Source organism: Ananas comosus, linkage group 9, assembly GCF_001540865.1.
Source record: "Ananas comosus cultivar F153 linkage group 9, ASM154086v1, whole genome shotgun sequence".
NCBI classification, from domain to species: domain Eukaryota; kingdom Viridiplantae; phylum Streptophyta; class Magnoliopsida; order Poales; family Bromeliaceae; genus Ananas; species Ananas comosus.
Window position 1 is genome coordinate 113,993 of NC_033629.1, and position 23,111 is coordinate 137,103.

General features: G+C 36.9%; 3 protein-coding genes and 1 long non-coding RNA gene across 12 annotated transcripts; 1 reads left to right on the plus strand and 3 right to left on the minus strand.

Moving 5' to 3' along the window:
• Window positions 334-1,213, minus strand: LOC109714988. Its single transcript, XR_002217474.1, has 2 exons — window positions 1,115-1,213; window positions 334-608 (listed from the first exon to the last, which is right to left on the minus strand). It is a non-coding gene; the product is annotated as an uncharacterized LOC109714988 (long non-coding RNA).
• LOC109714984 (cleavage stimulation factor subunit 50) lies at window positions 1,130-13,390 on the plus strand. 9 transcript variants are annotated; one of them, XR_002217473.1, is made up of 15 exons: window positions 1,130-1,304; window positions 9,078-9,170; window positions 9,276-9,359; window positions 9,567-9,694; window positions 9,866-9,938; window positions 10,272-10,355; window positions 10,438-10,524; window positions 10,990-11,060; window positions 11,334-11,385; window positions 11,483-11,540; window positions 11,726-11,826; window positions 11,925-12,079; window positions 12,265-12,387; window positions 12,792-12,848; window positions 12,925-13,008. XR_002217473.1 is itself a non-coding variant. In XM_020239754.1 (15 exons), exons 1-15 carry the CDS (start codon window positions 1,218-1,220, stop codon window positions 13,078-13,080), a joined length of 1,374 nt encoding a protein of 457 aa, XP_020095343.1. In that variant the 5' UTR covers window positions 1,139-1,217; the 3' UTR covers window positions 13,081-13,390. The 9 variants fall into 9 exon arrangements, 8 of the variants coding, with proteins under 8 accessions (XP_020095343.1, XP_020095342.1, XP_020095345.1 ...); XM_020239754.1 differs by having other exon boundaries at window positions 1,139-1,304; window positions 9,876-9,938; window positions 10,283-10,355; window positions 12,279-12,387; window positions 12,925-13,390; XM_020239753.1 differs by having other exon boundaries at window positions 1,141-1,304; window positions 12,279-12,387; window positions 12,925-13,390.
• Window positions 2,496-6,374, minus strand: LOC109714983 (COBRA-like protein 3). Its single transcript, XM_020239752.1, has 6 exons — window positions 5,979-6,374; window positions 4,923-5,002; window positions 4,382-4,838; window positions 3,665-3,824; window positions 3,295-3,575; window positions 2,496-3,180 (listed from the first exon to the last, which is right to left on the minus strand). The coding sequence occupies exons 1-6, from the start codon at window positions 6,103-6,105 to the stop codon at window positions 2,888-2,890; spliced, it is 1,398 nt and encodes a 465-aa protein (XP_020095341.1). The 5' UTR covers window positions 6,106-6,374; the 3' UTR covers window positions 2,496-2,887.
• On the minus strand, window positions 13,744-21,778 carry LOC109714982 (serine/threonine-protein kinase svkA). Its single transcript, XM_020239751.1, has 18 exons — window positions 21,036-21,778; window positions 20,759-20,847; window positions 20,079-20,186; window positions 19,873-19,980; window positions 18,938-19,028; window positions 18,738-18,790; window positions 18,173-18,235; window positions 17,725-17,769; window positions 17,535-17,570; window positions 17,138-17,193; window positions 16,856-16,937; window positions 16,520-16,642; window positions 16,339-16,441; window positions 15,575-15,716; window positions 14,823-15,063; window positions 14,511-14,711; window positions 14,311-14,396; window positions 13,744-14,215 (listed from the first exon to the last, which is right to left on the minus strand). The coding sequence occupies exons 1-18, from the start codon at window positions 21,724-21,726 to the stop codon at window positions 14,116-14,118; spliced, it is 2,418 nt and encodes an 805-aa protein (XP_020095340.1). The 5' UTR covers window positions 21,727-21,778; the 3' UTR covers window positions 13,744-14,115.

The following is a 23,111-nucleotide window of genomic DNA, read 5'->3' on the forward strand; positions in this document are numbered from 1 at the left end:
AGCCTGCAGTTTGTGCAAAGTTAGTTCCGAACAGGTTGGTTACAAGATGAAAATTAACACGGCTAGTCTCAGGAAGGTATGTTGTTTTTTGGGCGGCATTTTGGTGATTCATTGGTTATGTTTTTACGGCGACAATGCAACCTATTGATGAGTATCGTCTTCTCCTATGTGGCTATTTCTCATACTTATACTTTCGATTTACATACCTGATGGAAAAGGACTCGCATTACCTGTCTAATAATATAATACGATCATTAGCACTAACAATGACCGGGAAATTGGCACCACAGATGATGACAGATCATCTTTCTACGGTGCAGTTTCATGCGGCTCTTAAAAAGCTATAGGAATTTTACGTATTAAGGAAGAAGAGGAGAGAATTCTTACTTTCCTACTTGTATTTACGCACCTCCAGGCATGATTTGGAGAATTAGGAAAAACAACAGCTTATCATCAGGTAATTATTGCTTCTGATTCTATTTGTCCAGAAACAGCCTAGTTGTGTTGCTTCTTTTCGAGTCTGAAACCGATGTTGGCTGTGCAGTATACTTCAGATTGGGACCTTTCATCTGCTTCTCATTTCTTTGCTTCCTTTTCAAGTCCTGCTACTGTGGACAAGTATTAATCTTATACACAAATACAAATAAGCTCAGAACATGAACATCAATCATCACCATCTTATCTTCGGAGAGATTATGTATGTGAATCATTTAATTAATTCTTTTTATTGGTAAATTTCCATTGGATTTAAGATCAGTTGGTTGACTCTTGGTCTTCTATATTTATATATTTTTCCCTAAATATTTGTGGAAGTCCTAAGAACATGCTTTACACACAAAAAAAAAAAAGGCTACAATATATATTTATATATATTTTTTTCCTAATCAAAGAAAATGTTATATTAGTGTCTCTTTTCCACCTACAATATATATTTATATATATTTTTTTCCTAATCAAAGAAAATGTTATATTAGTGTCTCTTTTCCACACCAGCTAGCAGTACGTTGGGAAGTTCTCTCAAGTTTCCCCCACTTTTTCTCTTGCAACCAAGGCATTGCTTTAACACACAGGAACGTTGCATAAAGAGATATATATAAGAGGAGTGGACACTAACCGGCAACTGATGAGCTATTGCACCTGCTGCTGCTTTTTTTCTCCTCTGTTATCGTATAAAAGGCTCCTACATAATCATTTCGCCCCGATTGAAACTGAGATCAATGCCGATACAAACAACAGCATTGTGTCTTGCCTTGTTGAGAGATCTGATGCTGTTTTCCTCACCAATCCCCGCCCATCATTCTCTGGTAAGATATATTTGTCAGCGTTGCGCCTTGCCCCTTGTATAAACTAGCCTTAGCATGATTTTGTTCCAGTGGTTGAATGATCTTGAGTGCTCTGTGGAGTGCTTTGCGAATCTATCACATATTGGCAGTTCAATCTTCCTTCAGTTGTGAAAGAATACTGGGTATTAATTTGGCTATGCAAATTCAATTCAGTTCATTACCATGGTTATATCTCTCTACCATAAGTTCTCTATAGCTTTTACAGTTGAACTTTTTAGTCTGAATTAGCATTCCTAAATCAGTTCAAAACACAAAGCATTGGCAGATTATTGCACTCCATATTTATTTGCGTAATCAAGGATCAATCTTCTGTCTCGATGACATACTAAATACTGATAGAATTCTTAACTGAAGGTTTCAGTATCATTGTTATGGACTTACCAGGTAATGCACTCCCAAAACCTTGTGTCCTTTACCAAGGACAGGCACCATATATTTGGTGTAAATTCTCAGAGTTTCTTCTGATGTGGTGTCCCTGGGAACTAATGCGAACCATTCTAGACTATTTAGTGGGGTATTTGTTATCGCATTATCTGCTTCTGTTGAAGAACCTCACACAACTCAATTTTCCATCTTTAATTTCCATTGGGTGGATACCTTAGGCTTTTCCTCTCTAGAAAATATCCCCAATTGTGTCTTCTCCTGTTCATACACAGTTTTACTACAGATGGGCAGAGCTCATGTCCCAAATTTTCTGATGGTAGTGCCCCATTACAAAAACAGAAGGCCAAATATTTGCTGATGTTCTATTGTACTGGTAAATTATTCTTAATTATTTGCGACTCTCTTTTAATTGCAACAAGGAGGATTTTTTCGGTTTAAGAATTCATTAATTCTCCTTTAATGAGCATCAAAATCAACTGAGCAATATCATAATTTAGATTTATAATTTCCTACTGTTTGCAATAATGTTATGACGGTAATATTTCAGTTGCTAAATTATATCTAAAATCTCCAAGCCACCAAAATTCATGCCGCAGTTGACCTTACTATTTGCCAGTTCCAGCACATATATAGGCATGTACTCCTTTTCAAGTGTTACAATTTTTTTTCAAGTAGGGGGGCTCATGAAATGAAGTACATTAAGGAGATCACAAGCTCATATAACGACTGTACTAAGAAACAATGCAGGGGATCAATGGAGAATGATAATTAAGCTACTCAAAATTATATATTTTATAAAATAAAATACTTAATCCTCAACATCAATGAACATTGAGTTCTTGTTCAATAATCTTATCAAACATTATTGGAAACAGCCCCATTTTCCTACAACAAATAATGTCATACAAATAGACTACACTCTGAGTACATTATGAAGTTCTACTACAATACAATAGCAGAATGCAGTAACAAAGTCCATTGAATTGAGATTTTCTCAGTATACAGAACAATAAATACAACATGGCCAAAGTGCAAGCAATAACCTGAAGCAGCTTCATCCCGATTCCTTTAGCAAATTTTCCAGCTTGAGACTCTAAAATCCACCAAAAAAAGCTTGTTGTACTTCCCATGGAACATACCCAATAGCTTAATTTCCTTCATTATACAAAAAGCAGCAAGCCCATGAGGACCATCCAAAAGACCCTAACACGAAGTGAGAAGGGTCTCTTTGATAGAGGTGAAGCATTAGGCAACCATGGATATGCATCTGGAGGTGGCATAACACAGTTATCGCCGTTGAAATAAATGCGGCGTGGATAAGCCCATCCCTTGTCAAAAGTGAAGGTATTTGCGTCTTTCCTGAAAAGAAGTTCGGACTGCACGTTTCCATAAGGACCAGCTTCCATAAGCAAATCATTATAGAACTTTATCCCCCAAAGCATTGCAGTATCATCTGAAGAGAGAGAAACATTTGAATGGGGCGGGCATGTAAGTAATTGAGTAATTAAATGTAGTGAATACATAGAAAAATAGATATAGAGAAATTTCATTTGGCAAGACGACTTACTTATAGCAGCTCCGTAAGGAGTGATTGACTTGTAATTAAAGCTAAACAGTTGGGTGAGATTATCAAAGTTAGGATGCTGAACAACCAAGTTCCACTGGGTGTAATTCATGCGGTAATTGAAGTTCGTGATAGTGATCTTCACTCGCCAGTAGTCTTTATAGTTAAGCTTCACGTGCCAGTGCACTCTGATGGGGCACATATGCGAAGTGCACTGAACCAAAGGCTGGTAACTATATTTGCCAGGGCCATTAATGGCAGAAGCTAGATAAGGTGAATCACCCCTGTGAAAAGTACATAAAGAATTATCAATGTTGTACTAATTTATAATAAATATGCAAAATAACAGAGCAAAGAAGTCAATATAACTCACTCCACGCAGCTTCCTGGTTGAGTATTGTTGTTTTGGCAGCCACAAGAGCATGTTGGGCAATTGACGATGGTGTCATTATAGAAAGATGAGAGAGATACACAGCATGTTGGAGTCTTCTGAGCAAGAAATTGGGAGTATGTGCAGGTAACATTCCATGTCACTGCATCAAGATGGAGACAAGTTAATCAGATATGACAAATGAAGGAAGATAGACACGACAGAAATAATAAATCAGCATCATCAGGTATTTTTTCAAATTATCTTATATCTCCTTATGGAATAAAATCCTCAAACAACCCAGATGTTCTGAATATAATCTACATAAAGTTTCGTGGTTGCAACAGAAACAAAATAGTTGCTTGATATTTGCTGCTTTAAACATCACAGGAGCATCACTTTGTAGTAGCAAGAATTCAGTTATATAGTAACTTTTTAGTACTCTGTTACTTTGAAATTTATTGCCACAATTTAGACAGCAGAGCTTATATAAGCTGGATATCAGAACAACATACTGATGCACAAGAACTATGAACTGGTCCTGCTATCAGTCTTTTTTTCCTTTTCCTCACAAATACCAACAAAGGATGTTAAGTCGGTCTTTCAGGTTAGATCAATAGTCAAAATTTCACTTCATGATCATAAATATAAAGAAAGCTGCTTCAGTACCCAAGATTGCATCATCTAAAAGAAACAGAGAACTTCATAAGAGAAACTTACTTAGAGCCTGGGTAGTTCTTCTCCCATCCTGAGTAACAAACTTAGTGGGCTTCACAATCTTCGCGAGCCCACAAGTATAACCAGGCCCAGGAGCTTTAAGTGTGAAGTTCTTGGGCAATTTGACTGTCTTATTTGTTGTCCCAGCAAGACCCACGCTAACCTGAAATGAGCTAGCGGCACTGGCTGGATCCTGATTGAATGAACTAATAACTCCGGCCTTGCAGCAATTCGCAATCTGCATATTGTACGGAGTGCCAGGAAGCAGATCGACAACTGTCGGATCTCTTTTACAGCAGTGAGGGATGTTCCCTTTGAATTTGGAGCAATCTCCCTGCTCAGTAGTTTGGGCCCCGACCATTGACCAAATGACTTCCTTTTTGGCCCATGTCCATCCTAGCGTCCAGCCGGGAGCTTGGATATGGCGGTATTGTTGAAAATTGAACATCGTGACAACAGCCTGAAAGAGAATTAGTTGCATAATTTAGTATATTAATAGGAAACACGCAATAAACCCAAATTTCTGACATTAGTATGTACTTACAACATAGCCATCAGGAGTCCACTGCATAACATCCCATTTAATGGTAATGTTTCCATTTGGGTCGAGAGAGTCGAATGCTTCTGTTAAAGAAAAAGAGAATATCCATTAGGGACAGACATCAAAGGATGAGAAAGAATAATTCCTGCCTTACTCAAATTTTAATTACTTTGCCAAGACAGCAATAGTTGATAACAAACAACAAGCATAGAATAGCAGTTATACATTGTTATATGGCTTTGAATTTGTGATCTAGGGCACACATCTAATTTTACAGTTAAGACCCACAATGTAAACAAATTTTCTGCTTCTTCAAAATTATAGAACAATTATTGTAGCGGTTCAAAAAAATTCTGCGAAATATAAAATAAGAACTCCGTTGGTTAAAATCAGTAACAACTAACAACTCGGCTCATAAGGCCTTCAGTTTGGATTAGCAACCATCAGATCTATCTTATTTAATTAGCAAGTCTTGTTCTTATTTTCGAAGTTTTGATAATAAATGACAATCGGATTTATAACAGATCTCTTATCATGGAGAATGAAAAAAGAAATTTTTGATGCAAATCTCTAGAATAGTAAATGCTAGGGAATATAAATACAAAGAAGTTCCCAAAAAAACAATCGAATAAAGTTCCAAACTTCGCTTCCAAGAGGTTCAAATACTTAAAAAGTCAAAACTGCTAATTTTGTACAAAAATTTGCTCCTTTTCCTCGTCAACTTGATTCGTATAAAAAGACAGATCACTGATTCGTGTTGACTTCCATTTAGGGGAAAATTTAGTACGGAATTGGCCTTAAAGCATTTCACTCGTAAATTTCGTAATTTCCAATCCTCTGGCATGATCAGAAACTGCAATTACATTAAAATGCGGTTGGATTTAGGAAAGGAAAAGTTGAGAACATCAGAAAAACTATAAAATTTCTTTTCCAAAACCCTTCGCATCAATTGGGTTAAAAACGCAAATCGAAGCATCTGAAAGATCAAATCTCCCAAAGAAACGCGACTGGATCGTGGAGAAAAACAGGACTAAACATGAGATCGATCTGGCTACGAACCTGTCGAAGTAGGAGCGTTGAGGATAAGGAGGAGCACGAGAGAAGCGGCGAAAGGTGCGAGCTTTGAGACGAATCTGAGAATGGGGGGGTAGGAGGAAGAGCTCATAGTAACACTACCCACCTCCATTATCAGATCTCTTCGGAGATTTGATTCCGAGCTCCAATGGAGATTGGCAATGGAGCCCCGATCGCGGAGGAGGGGGGAGAGAGAGATAGTGTGCGTGTGTGTGTGTGCGTGTGAGTGGTAGTGACCTACCTATACCTCTCTAAGATCTGGAATGGAGAGTCATGGTGGAGGTTAAAGCATGTGCTAGAGAGAGAGAGAGAGAGAGAGAGAGAGAGAGAGATGGAGCGTGTGTGTTGTGTTTAATTCTCCCCCGATTATTATAAATAAAATAAGTCACGTTCCGCTTACCCTCCTCCCTCATTTCGTGATTTACTACTACATCCGGAGCAAATAAGACACCTCGCTGCTCCCACTCTTTTCTTATTGCCCAAAATACCCTTAGCATTTTAAATTACAACTCCCATTAATTAAATCCGTATTATTTGTCGGCGTAGTTTTCTGCACGATCTAATAATATATATATATATATATATAATTAGACTGGAATACTATCGATAGCACTAAACATTTGGTGCTATTAGGTTTCGGCTATTAGATGAAAAAATATACGGTTACAATGATATGGACCCCCTAAGATTGATTGAGTTATTAATTAAATAGTATAATCTAATGAATAAAAATAGTTAAATAATTAAATCTAACGGTAGAAAATTTAATAGTATCAAACGCTTGGTACTATCGATAATATCCCAGCCGGACTTATATATATATATATATATATATATTTATTTATTTATTTATTTATTTATTTTTTCGAGTCGTTCAACGTTTTTAATATAATTCTCGTAAAATATTATACGGTTATCTTTTTTATTCCTCCCTATATGTGAAAAAAATAATATAATTAAATTTATAGCAATACCTAAATTTAAAATTTATTTATGAACAGATAGATTAAATTATACATGTAAAATAAAAATTATAAAATAAAAAAAATTAATAAATAGAAGAAATTATTATATCAAATATTATGAAAGAAAGATGGCCTTGAAGCTTTATTGTAATAAAAGAAAAAAGAAAGTCATGACATTTGTTTTGATATTAATAGAAAAAAATTAGAAACTCGGAAGAAAAAAAAAAAAAACTAAAAGGAAATAGAAAGCAGGGGCGAATATGGAAGAGCAACAGTTTTGGCGCTCTTGACTAATGGGATTAGTTAGAGTTAATTATTGGCGGAAGGTGGTAATGGAAAAGAGCGCAACACATGCAAGCCGACAAAGAAAATAATAATTAAAGGAAAAACAAAAAACAAAAAAAAGAAGAAGAAAATGAGTGGGTGTGATTTTTTGTGATTTGTGATTTGTGAGGAGTGGCAAGTTTCCTCCTCACTCTCTTTCTGTCGGTGGTGAGAGAGAGAGAGAGAGAGAGCATACATTGCAAGCTTGCCCCTGTACTTAAAACAAATACGCATACAAGGGCTCGTCCGCATAAAGAAAAATTAAATAAAAACTAAAAGGGTAAACTTCAAATACAACCTCTTTGGTTTCGCACTTTTTTATTTTAGTATTCTATAATTTAAAATGAATCAATTTAGTATCATGTGGTTTTATTTTTCTTTTTTCGCCGGTCCTTTCGTTAACTTTTCGGTAAATCATATACAAAAAACTTTAGATACCTTATCTATAGTTTATCGAATATTTATTTTATTACCTTTTAGTTTTAACTTTGTTACTGATTTAACAAAAAAAATTAGTGAAAAAAATAATAAAAAGAAAAAAAATAAAATTACCTGATACGAAAGTAATACATTTTAAATCATACAGTGTTTAGATGAAAAAGTGCGAAATCAAAATAGTTGTTTTGAAAGTTTTTTTCTAAAAAAAAAAAAAAAAGGAAGATCGGGTCCCTATCAAATGGTTGGTACTCACAAGGCCAATGACCCTCCACCAACCGACTTATTCGATTAAGGCCTTTTTTATAATACAATATATATGCATATAAATATTTATACGCTTGCTTAATTGAGAGCACCTCATTAATCGAATCCAACGACGGGGCAAAGAAATTTCCCATTGCGGGGCCCGCCACGATGATTGAAGTTTCATGACGTTGCTAATTGCCGTAGAAAATTCCCATAATAAGGATATATATATTTGCATTAAGTAGGTAGCGTGTCCTCTCTCCAGGTTAATGCACAGATTACTACTATTTTGGAGGGTCGTGATTTTTGATTATTCATGCATGGTTAGTTGAAAAGCATAAATCATTTTAAAACAAAGTTGGAGGAAACCAGTGTTGAGTGGCATCTCATTATCATTCATTGCCCTTTCATCGAAGGCTAATAAATGCCGAGAAAAATACATAATTTTTCAAATTAATCTTCTTCTGTACCGAAAGTTATTACATTAAATAAATTTATTTTATTGGTGTAGTTACATTTAGTTTGCTCTTGCTCTTGCTCTTGGGATAAAATCTATTACAGTAAATAAATATTTTTTTACAATATTTTACTTATATTATAACATGTAATATTTTAATTGGATTGGATGATATATGGGTGTATAATATATGAAGACAAAATTTTAATTTATGATTAACATAGTAATTAACCTGATAGAACTGATGAGAAACTGTACCCTCAGCTTTTTGTAGAAAGTAATACAATCCTTAAACGAGAGAGAAGTCACCGCATCCACTGTGTGGTTTAAAGCTGACGTGGTAAACTGTGTTCAGCTAAATGTTTCTTCTCCTAAAGTGTCCTTTATCATTAAAAAAAAAAAAAAAACTTTGTTTTTTTGGGTCCTTTTCCCTGGCGAGCTAGGGTTTTAGAAATTGATCACTGCGAGTTAATTTAGTAGCTCAGATTTGGGGCTTTTCAGATATAGTCGAAACTCAATCGCCTCGAAAGTGTCGATTTTGCCTTGAATTTGTTATGAAAGTTCGATTTTTGAAGGAAAATTTAGATTCCTACGCTTTCTTTTTAGCTTAATTTTGAATCAAAACACTCCCAAATTCTCCCAATTATAATGGAGGCGTATTTGGAGCAGACCCTTCAGGAGGGGACGCTCCTTCGCCAGGTTAATGCTTTGATCGTCACCCATCTCCGCGACCACAATCTCAATCAGGCAATGCTCGTTTCCAGTTACCCCAATTTATACCCCAAAGTCTCTCCTTTTTTCAAAAAATTATTACTTAAAATTGATTAGTAATATATATTTAGTTTAACGTAGGCCGCGACCGCAGTTGCTTCGGCCACCATGACGCCTTTGAACGCAGAAGCTCCCCCAAACAAGCTTCTGGAACTCGTTGCAAAGGTCCTATTTTTAATGCAATTTTTGTGGGAAAAAATATACCTTTTTTTTTTTTTTNAACGCAGAAGCTCCCCCAAACAAGCTTCTGGAACTCGTTGCAAAGGTCCTATTTTTAATGCAATTTTTGTGGGAAAAAATATACCTTTTTTTTTTTTTTTTGCTTCAAATTGTTCTTTTTTAGCTTATTTGGGTTTTGGTAGGTGCAAATAGGGTCTTGCGGCGGAGAGGGACGAGGCGTCGAGGGGAGTTTCTTCTGGTGGTGTTGGTGTTGATTCTTTTGGAGGGATGTTGGCAGGATATGGCATGGTTCATCTTCCTACCAATGCTGTAGATTTCAGGTGAAGTGCGCATATCGGGCCTTTTCCGTGTAATAGTGTCATTTTTGCATGTTATGTATCACAGTAGTGTAGACAATTCTACAATTATTTTTTTTTGAGCTGCCCCTTAATGCATCTTTTTGCTGTTGTCATTTCGAGATATTTGGCTGATATATTGAATTATGAAACCAGTGCGGTGCAGGATACTAAAGGTTCCTCCAAGAGCTTCCCGAAGCATGAGACCAGGCATGTTTCAGAGCATAAGGTATTGGAATGATAGTTTGTGACGCCTTTCGTGGTTTTCTCAAAATCCTTTAAGTAACTGGGCCTTTTGTTATATTACTTGCCGACAGTAGGTGATTTGTGATTTACGGGTTGATATAGATTTTTGTGATCGACTGAAGAATCAATGTGAGGAGTACCTATGTCCCCAATGTGTTAGAATCACCTGTGCTATAGATATTGACTTTGAATGCTCGGTGTTCGTATGTTTGTGCTCTTTTAAGCATGCATGTCTCGGACATGCATTTAGTGATGGCTTTTTTGTATTCATATGTGAACATGGTGAAGATGTATTGTGATTTGTTCTGCCGTTTAGAATGCTGCTAGATGTGCAAGATTCAGTCCTGATGGGAGATTCTTTGCAACTGGGAGTACGGACACATCTATCAAGCTTTTCGAGGTATGCTTCAGTTAGTATTGTGGTATCTGTACACAATCATGGTTTCTGAATGCTCTTCAACAGTCCTATTTGTTTTCCCTAGGTTTTAAAAGTCAAGCAAATGATACTTGGAGATGGCAGGGATGGTCCTATTCGCCCTGTTGTTAGAACATTTTATGATCATTTACAGGTAGCCATGGTTTACTTTCTCTTCTTATTTATGTACTGGAAGACTTTAGCATGAAATGTTGTCAGGACAATTTTTAATAAGCTATTGAAAACTTGTATATGTTGCGAGTTTTAGATAATGTAATAATTTGGGCAGTAATCAATTCATGTAATGTAAGACCCCTTTTATTTTTTGATATCCCTAAATGCAAATTGCTAGACGCCATGTTGTGCTCCCTTTAATCAGATATTTATTACCAGCTCTTTTGAAATGTGCTTGTCTGTGTTATAGGAGGCGATTTTATTTTTCTAATAACTTTGGTAAATATTTTATGCTATCGGTCTTATTCAGAATGATAAATTCACTGACTTCAGTTTTGCTTCTTCTTTTTTTTTCAATGTGTACTGATAATAGCATCTGTTAAATGTGTGTATTTCATGTTGGTGTAATATTATTCGTAATGCACTGTCTACTGTTCCCTTGCAGCCGATCAATGATTTGGATTTCCATCCGCAAAATACTATATTGATATCTGGGGCAAAGGACCACACAATTAAGTATGTTTACAAGGAGAAATTTACTAATAGAAGTTAATGCAGATCTCAAGTTAATTGTTTTGCGTTTTCTGTAAAAATTTTTCCAAGAGGCTACATTTCTTGAATCTTGCTGTTATTCAATTATATGTAGATGGAGAACTTGTTTCACACATTATTGGACATTAAACAACTTTTCCATCCATTTAAACAAGTTTTCCATCTGGAAACTCTTTTCGGGGTACTTGTACATGCAAACCAAACATAACCTATATGTATCTGAAATTAACTTTTCAGGTTCTTTGATTTTTCGAAAACGGTTGCTAGGAGAGCTTTTAGAGTTATCCAGGTTCTTATGATCACTTTATCTTCAATATGCAGTTCGGTAGGATCAATCTATTGGTTATAATAGCTTATTTATTATTTTGTATAAATTTTTGGAACAGGATACGCATAATGTGAGATCTGTTTGTTTTCATCCTTCTGGGGAATATCTCTTGGCCGGTATCTTTCTATCGTCTTGTTTTTGTTAAATTTACAAGCCTTGTACTATGTTCTCTGGACCTGCGTCAAGTTGTGAAAATTGAAATCAGATGCCTTTCTTTTAATTTCCGTTATATGTTTACCTGCAATTCTTAGTAGTTCCTAGTTTACACTACAGTGAAATGACTGGGATAGCCAATTTACAGGGACTGATCATCCTATTCCGCATTTATATGATATCAATACTTTCAAGTGTTACTTGTCAGCAAATGCCCAAGACCTAAATGCGAATGCTGGCATCAACCAGGCATGTTGGTTTCTTTCTATTATGCATCCATCTTGATTGAAAAAAAAAGTTCACTTTTAGGAAATTATTATCCTACATTTTGGGAATTTTCGGTGTAGGTGCGATATTCAACTACCGGCAGTACTTATGTTACAGCTTCGAAAGATGGTTCTATTCGTGTATGGGATGGAGTAACTGCACAATGTGTTCGGTCTATAATTGGGGCACATGGGTTGGCTGAGGCCACTAGTGCAAGTTTCACAAAGGACCAGAGGTATGGTATGTTATGTATGCTCTAAATATTTTATTTTATTTTTCTTGTTGTACATTTCTTCCTGAGAAACTTTGTTATTCTTGTGTTATAATGAAGCTGATACCTAGTTAATTACATGGTCCAAGATACAACAGATTGTCGCTTTTATTATTTGTGTTCCTTTTCCCTTATTATGACATGCACAGCTTCAATCTATTAGGTTTATTCTATCTTGCGGGAAGGATTCTTCTATAAAGTTATGGGAAGTTGGCACAGGAAGACTGGTCAAACAATATCTGGGTGCAATCCACACGCACTTGCGTTGCCAGGTTGGTTGATTCTCTTCCTTCCACTTAAAAGCATCACAGCCTTACTAATGTCTAAAATGCGATCTTTTATCAACTTCTCATACTTGTTTCAATATATATGGATGCTTAAACTAGCATTTGGAAAAACATCAATTCAGTTAATGCGACCTGTAGGAAATTCTATATTACTCATAAGAAATCAAAACCTGAAATATCTCTAAAAATTTAATGTGAAAGGAAGGAAGAAAATGTTTCTTGCTCGTGTATATTGCAAACTCGCAGTTCCACTAGTGATGTGAGGAACCCTCAATTGTTAAAGTCACTTCAGTAGAGCAGATGATTCTGTTCTTGATTACTTCTCCAATTTGCAGCTGATTGGTTAGTCATGTAACATCTTATGTGCTACCTAATGGATGGTTTTGTAGGCTGTCTTCAATGAAACAGAGGAATTCATTCTATCAGTCGACGAACCGAAAAATGAGGTTAGTTCTCTCTGCTTCACAGATCTTGATAATACTTATTGGATGATAAATACTACTAAAATGAGATTGGTTACAGGTTGTTATTTGGGATGCTCTCACCGCTGAAATTACAGAAAGGTTGCCGTCCAATCACATCGGTGCGCCAAGGTGGATAGAACACTCTCCAGCTGAGGCAGCATTTGTCACATGTGGGAACGATAGATCAGTTAGATTCTGGAAAGAGACTCTATAGGCGGGTGCGAACTGCGAAGTAACCAATATACTGAAATGCTCCAGTGCGTACTCAGGATAACATTATGATCCATAGATATACATCTGATCCACTCTTGTTTTTCATGTTTGTGGAAAAAGGAGAGGGTAGGTCTCAAATAGAGTGTCAACTTAGTTTTTCTTTCTTGATTAACTCCCTGCAGTTTTCTCGTATTGCAGTTGCTCATGTTTTAGATTTCTTTAATGGCAATATGAGTAATCCTGTTGTGCTAACCATGCTATTCTTTGATTCTGGTTGTTCTGTTTAAATGCAATTGACTCAATTACTAGACTGTCGGATGTTCCAAATTAGATGTGCAAGCGAAGTCTTTGTTCCTTTTTTTCTCCTCCTTAGGATGTGGCTGCCTGCACGTGTTCGGGTGGAGTTTGCTCTCAGGTTTCCTTTAGGTGCAGGTAGACCGGGAGAGTCGGGATCAGATGCAGCTAAGAGAAGCTGTGCATTTTTCTCCTCTTCATATTTCCGAGACACTTGCTGTAATGCACCTGTCGTGGGGTTCCTGTTTTGATGCGTAACCCGGAATAGCCTATGGGTGTAATCTCGGATAGAATAAAGGGCAAAAGTGATCATTCAAATTATCCCTTTCTTCCGTAAGTCGCAGCATTAAAAAAAGAAAAAAGAAAAACAAAAAAAAAAAAGGTGATACCAGATCATTCTACATTAAAATAAAGAAAGAATCATTTGTTCGAGCAAATCACTGGAATTGAGCTATCATACACTCTATCCTAGATTAATCAGTCATCCTCGTAGTCAAAACAGCAATTCACCCAACCCCAACCACCTACAGAAAATAGTACTGTTATCCTTCATTGGCGTGCTTATTCCCCCAAGAAACATTACAGCCATTCCTACATAATCTAAAAACTAGAGCCATTATAAACACAACAAAAAGATTATACACGGACAAACCAGACAATCTGGGGACAGAAAAAGGCATCCCCGCATAATCCAATCCTCAATCCAAACATGCTGCTCTTAGGTTCTTTGTCGCGACATGCTCTACAAGCGCAAAATAGTTCGTAGCGTATCGCAGAGGTTTTGGATAGTCTGCTGCTCCTGTGTTGCTTGCGGCTCTTGAAGAGGCATATCCTCATAGCACCTGGGAAAAAGAGAAAAAATGCAACTTAGAACGCTGTGAATAATATTTTAGATTAGAGCATAGAACATCAAGCAAATATGCAGCACGACTCTCACATTTTATGGTAAGCTAAAGCCTGAGCTAAGTTCATTAGTGTTGGACTCGTAGTTAATCTTTGGTGTACTCCGGGAGGTAAAGGCACCTACAGATGAGTCAAGCAACAGACGATAGAGCAATCAATAAAGGAAGAGATACATGATGAATTTTCTTTAATTTGTGATTTTTTTTTCAGAAAAAAGGGAAAGTCAGTAGGAACCTCAGTTTGTCCTTTCCGCCCTTTCTTTGTCTGTCCATCACCACTGAACAGCTCCCTAACTGCTTCTAGGGCAGCATTACTGCTTGACCCTGGTAGCTTATCCCCGACTACATTATCTGATACTAGAGCTAAAGGAGAAATATCAATTGCTTTAAGAAACGGTATTGGTACTGTATTTCCAGCAGCATAAATTGACCAGAGCTTCAATAACAAGAAAAAGGATAGAGTTGAATTATTAGATTCAAAAGATCTACAGGAAAATAATACAAAATACCAGACCAAGTTGTAGAAAATGAGGATTGGTGGAAGTACCTTATCTTGAATCGAAAAGGCCTTCCGGCTGATGGTAGCACTGTTAGGTTTGCTCATGTTACCACCGACGCTACCAACTGCAGGATCAGTAGGTTGATCTTGCTGTGCCAAAATACCCTCTGAATTCTTTTCCTCTTTGGGTAATCCAGCTACAGATGGCGAACCCAGGGTTTCTTGTATATCAGGACTCTGATTTTTATTCTTCTGTTTGCTGACAATGGTACCAGTTGCATTCTCCTCCCTGACAAAACAGTTTGTAACAAAATGTTTCTTAACCGATATTTAGCAAAACATTATCTAAAAGATGATAAGATGCTACACTCCATGGTAGAAAATTCATTGGAAAATATTTTGAGATACTCTATGGAGAATAAGTGTGATGATGGATCCAACTTTAGTCCCATGATTTGCAAAGTTTAAACACTTCACAGAGCAGTATACCTCTTCCCTATTAGACCAGCTGCAGAATTAACAGAAGTCTGGTCTCTTCACCCCTGCTACTAGAGCAACAGTTATCATGATTGTGGTAATGATTGTTCAGAGTAACAATTGCACAATCCACTAATATTCATGCGTCTTATTTTGACTAATTGACATCCATATGACATGATTTTAGATAGTCGTCAGACAAATTGCATAGAGTATAAAGATACACAGCCTTCATATGGTACTAACAGAAAGGGGAAAAAAAAAATCATAATAAGTTGTTCTCCAGAAGAAAGAACAGGTTTGCACTTAAATTCTTGGCATACCAAATGTTTGCAATTTTCTCTCTTCTCGGATCATGTGTGAAAGAACTTATACCACCAAGGCCTGGTATAAATTCTGCTGTCAACGAAACAGGTGATTCACGGACTTCATCGCCATCGTGATATACTACAGTACCAAAGTCACCTGCATTAGAGAAGTTTTGGTTATCAATAGTATGTTAAGCATGATTTTGTATGTCATCTATGCACAATTATTTAAAATTAACAGAGACATAAATAAACTGTCTCAATATGTGCAAGAAGGCATCAAGTAATGAAACAATGTTACTATAGTTATGCCTCTTAAATCCTGCCAACCTCCAAGCCTCCAAATTTTAAAATAAAGTCTTACTAAACTAGTCATCATAAAGCATGAGATTTTACAGTCAAATTTATGAAAGTGAAGTTTGTGGTGTAGGGTGGCCATTTAATTGTACAGAACGTGTAGAAAAGTGTGGTGCAAGCGTGCACGAGAGCATCTAGTGAAGCATTTGCTCAAATAGCAGTTAACATTGTGCAGTAAGTTGAAATGCTTGTTATTATTCTGGCTCACTAGTTCTTAACCAAGGGAGAGGAGGGTTCTGTACACCCATTAAATTTTGTGCCAAAGGATTAAAGTAGCCAACCTAGAGAGAAGAGATACACAGCTTATAAAATAAATAAATAAAAAAAATGCAAAACCACAATAAAAGCAGTAGTGCTTCGGAAAATACATATATTAGCAATAACTCTACAAGCAAATTGTTCTTCCTCAGGTACCAACTTACCACCATCCTCAGGTGATTCATCAATTTGATGTTTCAGAGCATCAGAAGGAAGAGTATCCCCGTAATCTTCGTTTATATGTGTAGTCCCCCCTTTCGCCACTTGCTAATATGGTGGAGTAAGAATACAGAAAATGAAATCAGTATATAATGTAGATAATAATGGCAAATAAGAAGATCATACATTGTCTGGCCTGGATTGGCTGTTTTGTGCTTGTGCAGCCATTGCTGCTCTGATTTGTCTTGCTTGTTTGATTTTTGGCAACATTTTTGAAGCGCCAGATGTGCACTTTTCAATAAACTTGTGCTGCAATGGAAATTGAAGCAAGGAAATGAGTACTAACTACATTATTTGTAGCACAATGAGAATAATTTTACTGAAAGAAACAAGCATATTCAAAAAACAACCCTGAAAATTTCTTAGAAGGTAAGAAAGGCTTTATAAGTTTGATTTAAAAGGCAATACAATGCAAAGATAAGAATTCTTGTATTTAATCGTCACTGAAGGAGCAATACGTACCTTCAGCATCTCAGCTGCTGAAGGACGAAGCCTGGGATCTTTTGTCAAGCATTTGGCTATAAAATCATGGAAAAGAAGGGACCTAGAACAACAAATAGAGCATATAATAGAACCGAAAGAAATAATTATAACAATAACATAATATAACAGCTACAACAACCACAATATAGCAACTTAGCAACAACTGAACCTGTATTTCCTAATTTTGAGGAGAGATGTTGGATAAAAATATACAAATACAGACTTCATATAGATGCATAAACAGAAGTAACAAAATCATACCACTTCTCTTTATCCTCGAGCATTGGAGCAGGCTCACGAGATATCATAAAAAGAACCTATCAGGAAAAGTTAGTATCAGCCAAAAAACAATTAAGAAGAGGCCAATATTTTAGAATCTGACAAACAACACTAGCTGTAAGCATGGTTAACCTACTCAACTGTGGATTTACTCACTGTATAAGATTTACTGCAAAACATAAATGGGTATATCATAAATAAATGAACTGCTACACGAAATCAACGACTTTTTGAAATTGACTGCAAGGTCAGGTAAAAGATAAGACGATAAAGAGAATAAAAGAAAATTATGGCATAGCATGCAAAAGTTCAAAAGAATCATCAAGTGATTTTAGCCAAAAATGCAAATAAGAGCAGAAGGTCGGAGATATGCGCATACTCTCATTGGATGCACTGTAGACCTAGGTGGCATTCCCTAAACAAAATAGAAGGAAAAGAACAGAATGTAAGAAAAAATAACAGCCAACATTGACAATGAAAGGATAAGGTGAAAAACACAATAGGTGTATAAACTTGAAGCAAGAATTGGGAACAAATGCACAACAATTTCATATATGTAATAAGCACACCTCTGCCATCTCAATTGCGGAGACACCAAGAGCCCATACGTCTACCTAGAAAAGATTCAGAAATCAAGCACCAGGACTGATTTGGAAAGTACTTAAATGCATGTCATTTGCTCAAAGGTTAGCCAAGAAAGAAAGTATGTTTAATACATCAAGTATTAAAATTCACTGTGTTCTCTATTTAGTTGCATTGAACTTTAAATGTGAGAAAATATAATTGACTTGATCAACCTGTATATGATGTAATGAATTATGCAGATAATTCATGAATACTTCTTCTAAACTCAAATTCTTGAGGTATCAATTCCTAACATATAGATTTGATTCTTCAAATAATTTGATTAATTCCTGTTCTACATTTCAACAACAATGACAACATTTTGAAGTGCTGTGTTAGCATCACAAGATAGTATTCATACATGACAAGATAATTCTGTAGATGATATACTACCTTTCCATCATACCGATTTTCTTGTATTACTTCAGGAGCCATCCAATGAGGAGTGCCAATGAACTGAAAGTCAAGAAATACCATCATAATGCAAATCATCATAACAGTTGAAGATTAATCTATATAAAGCGAAATTGAAAGGCATGAAAGATGCTAGAGTCTGTTAGACTAACAACAGTTAAAGATTAATATCTATAATAAAACAAACTGAATGGTCTAAATGAATGGAGATTACAACTAAATAGCATATGATCATTCATTAAATGAGAACTCATCAATTATCTGTGAATAGACAGTACTGAGGGGTAAGAATTATGAAGTCAAAACACACTGAGGGTCACAATTTCACTTCTTTCAAATCAAATCTGAAAGGAGCATGAAGAAATAGGATAACTTTCGAGATTTTTAGCACACTGATGTTAGGGTAATTATCTGGTAGCACTTCATGGATCACATGCTTCAAATATCCACAATCTAGCATGTTCTAATATGCATAAAGGAAAAAATAAAAAACTTTTTGTACTTGATGGGAGATTATTAGCCAGGCTAGACAAGACAATCTTACAGTGTTGCGCTTTGACATGGTCCTGGTAAGCTGGGCAGCAACACCAAAATCACCTGTTGAAATGATCATAGCAGTCAGAGCTCAACTAAGAAAAACAATCAAGAAACTCAGCATATTCATAAAAAAGAATGAGAAAATCTACAATGTCAAAGCGCAATGATATGGAGGTACAATTTCTACACAATGAGACCAGTGCTCACCCAACTTTACCTCTCCCTGCTCAGTAAGCAGAATATTGCCACCTTTAATGTCTCTATGGACTTTAAAAATCGAGTGCAAGTAAGAAAGACCCTACATCAGCAAAATTTTCCAAGTCAATTTTGAAGGCAAAACATACATGAATAAACATACAAGCAATATTTGATTGCAAGACTTTTGCACCACTTATCAAGTAAGAAGTACATGTAATGCATGCTTAACATGAAAAAACAGATAACTGTACGTTCGCATCTAAAAAATTTTGTTAAATATGAAACCTAATCCCCATTAAACCCTAGGCCACGGCAAGGTTCTTCATCAATATAAAAGCTATCAAAACTAGCCTCATTTCTTCAATCAAGTCATTTCTGGTTTCTCTCTTTTCCTCTTAAGGAATCTCCAACATGGAATAGATGAGTTGCACCACTCTTCAGACTGGTATCTGAGTTCAGTGAATACCGACTCTAACTAGTGATGGATGCGCACATTTCTTATCCTATCATTTCTACTAAAAAAACATTGGTACATCGATTTCATGCAGCATTGGCCCACACTTCCAATGCCAACTCAGCGTCATGAATCTGAATATGAAATTCACTGGAATGAGGATGACCTTTGGGAGAGGGAAAAAAAAACTAACTTCAATCCTGTTCTTTTGAAAAACAATTACCAAGGTTCGAATGATGGGTAACAAATAATAGGTACATCTAAGGACAATTCATGCATTTTCCTTGATGAAACTTGATTGTGAGCTACTGGTGGGAAACATTCACTCTCCTCACGTTGCAATTTTAATATTTAAAACAAGTCACTCCAGCACATATCAGTGCAAACACGACAACAATTGGTTAAATATATACCAATTTCTCTAACTGAACATGCAAAGTTGTATAACAATTTTTACTTCCATATATAATTACTTACAAAAATCAAGTACCTTCAATGCTTCCCTACAGATGTAAGCTATTTGAGACTCATCTAACGGTTCTTCAGTAGTATTCATCAAGTCAGCAACACTTCCACCACCACAGTACTCCATCACTATCTGCAAAATGAAGTTTCACAACAGTATACTGAGGACTAAATAGATCTTCCATATTCAAGTAAGATCATACCAAATTGTACCAGGTCATTTGTTCATACCCACAAGTACTCCTCTCCTTGATAGCTTCCAAAGTAGCGAACAACATTCGGGTGGCTACACTGCTGCAGCATTTCAATTTCTCCTCGAATGTCATCATAGCCCTCCTCCTGATATTGGTGTTTACAAATTTAAATAGGCAGCAGTCAGAAATTAAGAAAAACAAGTGATCTCCAACAAGTGATTGGAAAGATACCAGCTCAGGCCTCATTTGGCATTGTTGCCACTTTTTTTTTACTTTTTAAAAAACTAATAATATATAATTTGATATACTGATGAGAAGACTTTCTTTTGTTGTCATAATTAATTAGCTTGTAATACACTAGAACCAAGAAATGTATCACTTTTTGTTTGGACAAAAACTTGGAAGCAAAAAAAAAAAAAATGCTTTCAACTTTTTATTATTTGTTGCCAAACAATTACATTGGATGTAAGGATTGGAAGCAATCCACACCTCTTTTTACACTATTTCATGTAGAAATTCTATTTTAAAAAGGAAAAGAAAAAAGACAACAATGCCAAAGGAGGCCTTAGCATATCACTAACCAAAACAAAAGAGAATCAATCAAAAGATGGATGCACTATTAAACAAGCATGTTCACAGAGGAATTTAAAGAACTAATAAAACATATAATTTTTCCAATTTGTGTTTTACTCCTAAATGGGGGAAGAAGTAATATACCCCTTCAGTTAAAGATATAACTTTGACAGCAACAAGTTCTGAAGTCCTTAGGTCTCTGGCTTTATAAACAGCACCATATGAACCTTTCCCTGCAGTTCACCAAACATGAGTTCGATTAGAAAGATACATGCACACACAATAGTCTATATAAGTGAACTACTACTGCAGAAACTATATGGTAATTGAATGCACTTGATCAGCAACTAGGGATCTCAACAAATTCATTCACTACTCTATTTAGAGTAACGAACGCAACCAGAGAGAACAGAACACTAACCGAGCTCATGGAGCAGTTCATACTTTGTGGAAGGGTCTTCCTTCGCGACACTTTCCGGGACCGAGCTAACCGACGCCTTCCTCCTTGGATGCTGCTGATGCTTCCCTTCCTCCGACTCCGCCGTCCTCAACCCCTCAAATGCCCCGCTCATGAACGGCGACCCGAAACCCCCTCCTCCTCCGCCTCCTCCGCTGCTGCCGCCGCCGCCACCGGTGCGTCTTATCACAGTCCCCGAGATAGACTCCCTGGGGCTCGACTCGCTCGACCGGGCCGTGGACCGGATCAGAAACGTAGAATACGCATCGTCCGCCTCGGATCGGCCTCTAGGGCTTGCGCGCCTCAGATCCGAGAATGGAGCTCGGCTCGGCCTTCTACCGGAGGGCGACGCCGAAGGCCTTTGTCCTAGCCCTCCTCCGGCGCCGCGCTTGACGACGACTGTTCCGGAAAACCCTAGCACCTCGTCGTCGTCCTCCTCATCTTCGTCCTCGTCGTCGAATGCGACGCCGCCGAAGTCCTTGGGAACGCGCTGGAGGAGGGGAGGGAGGGACGAGGCGTCCTCCTCCTCGTCCTCGTCGTCGAGCTTGGTGTCGGATCCGTCGTCGTCGCCATGGATGACTACGGTGGAGTAGATATCGGACTTCTTAGGGCGGTGGCCGCGCGAGGACGACGAAGAGCGAGGAGAGAAATCCATGGCAGAAAAGAAACGAGAAAGGAGCAAGGAAAGAGGGAGGGGAGTCGGGCTGAGGGGAGAGTGGGTTTTGTTTTATTGGCGCGAGTCAAACTTAGGAGTTGGACTCAGCACAAACCCAGCGGGCCAGGCTCAAATAGGAGCCCATAGGGGTTACCCCGAGTCTCAGGCTCAATTGCAGCCCTAATGGATATTTTCGCGGTCCCAAAAAGCATTATTAAACCAAAATATGCGCCCATACGGAAACCGGAAACTATAGTGCTCGTCAACAAACATACAATATACGTGCTAGAGCAAGTGGCAAAAAAATTTGATGATTGGTACTCGAAATTCAAATTCGAATTTTAGTTGATTTATATTTCCAGCTAAACTTATTTCTAAATGAAATAAACGAAGTGGGTAGCGCCCGTGCTACCTATCTCTCTTTCTCAAAAAAAAAAACAAACTTATCTACATAATATATTTGGTTAGAGAAAAAGAAAAGAAAAAACCTGGTCCTCATTTTTGTTGTATGTCCCATCTATGTACCTACTATTAGCACTAGCAATTAGCTCCCAATTCCGACCGTCCCTAACGCAAGCTAGTGGCAAAGGATTTGATAATTGTTATCCGATATCCCAAGTTCGAATGCTAGTCGATTCACATTTTTAATAAAATTTATTTTTTTAAAAAAATAAACTAGACCGGTAGCACATATTCTACCTATCTCTCTCTCTCTCTAAAAAAAAAAAAAACAATTAGCTCCGAATGACTTTAGCTTTGATGGACTCATGACTCATCGCGCCAGAACGCAATGAGGATACTCACACATTGTTTAGTGCTTACTTGTATATATCATAACAAAAGCAGAACTCGTAGCCTGCATATACTGTGACTGACTGCTGTTTCACAACCGAATCATCCGCATATTGCTGCACCTCATCTCCATCCGTAGTTTATTCTGTATCTTATTCTTTAATCTCTGCCGCCGGTAAGCTGAGATCCTTCCTCTATCCAGAAAAATTGACTACCGGAATGGAACTTCGCAGGCACGAAATGAGATGGCCATGCAAATCATAGACTTAGGCCCTTTTATGTAATCTTTTAATTCTAATCATAGACTTATTTATTTTTTTGAGAAATATTATAGACTTATTTATATAAATCCAATTATTTGTTTTTTTTTTTTTTATTAACAAGCAGCCATGCAAACTGAATTTAATTTCTTTCACCAACACTATCAATTATAACATGGCAAGAAGCTGGAGTAATTATATCATTCACCGTGTTCAGAAAAAAATTTAAAATAAACTTTACACATAAATATATAAGCTCCAATTAGTGTCTGTTGGAAGTGATGTCACTGATAACGCTGGGAGATAGCATAGTATCTACACTAGTAACTCATG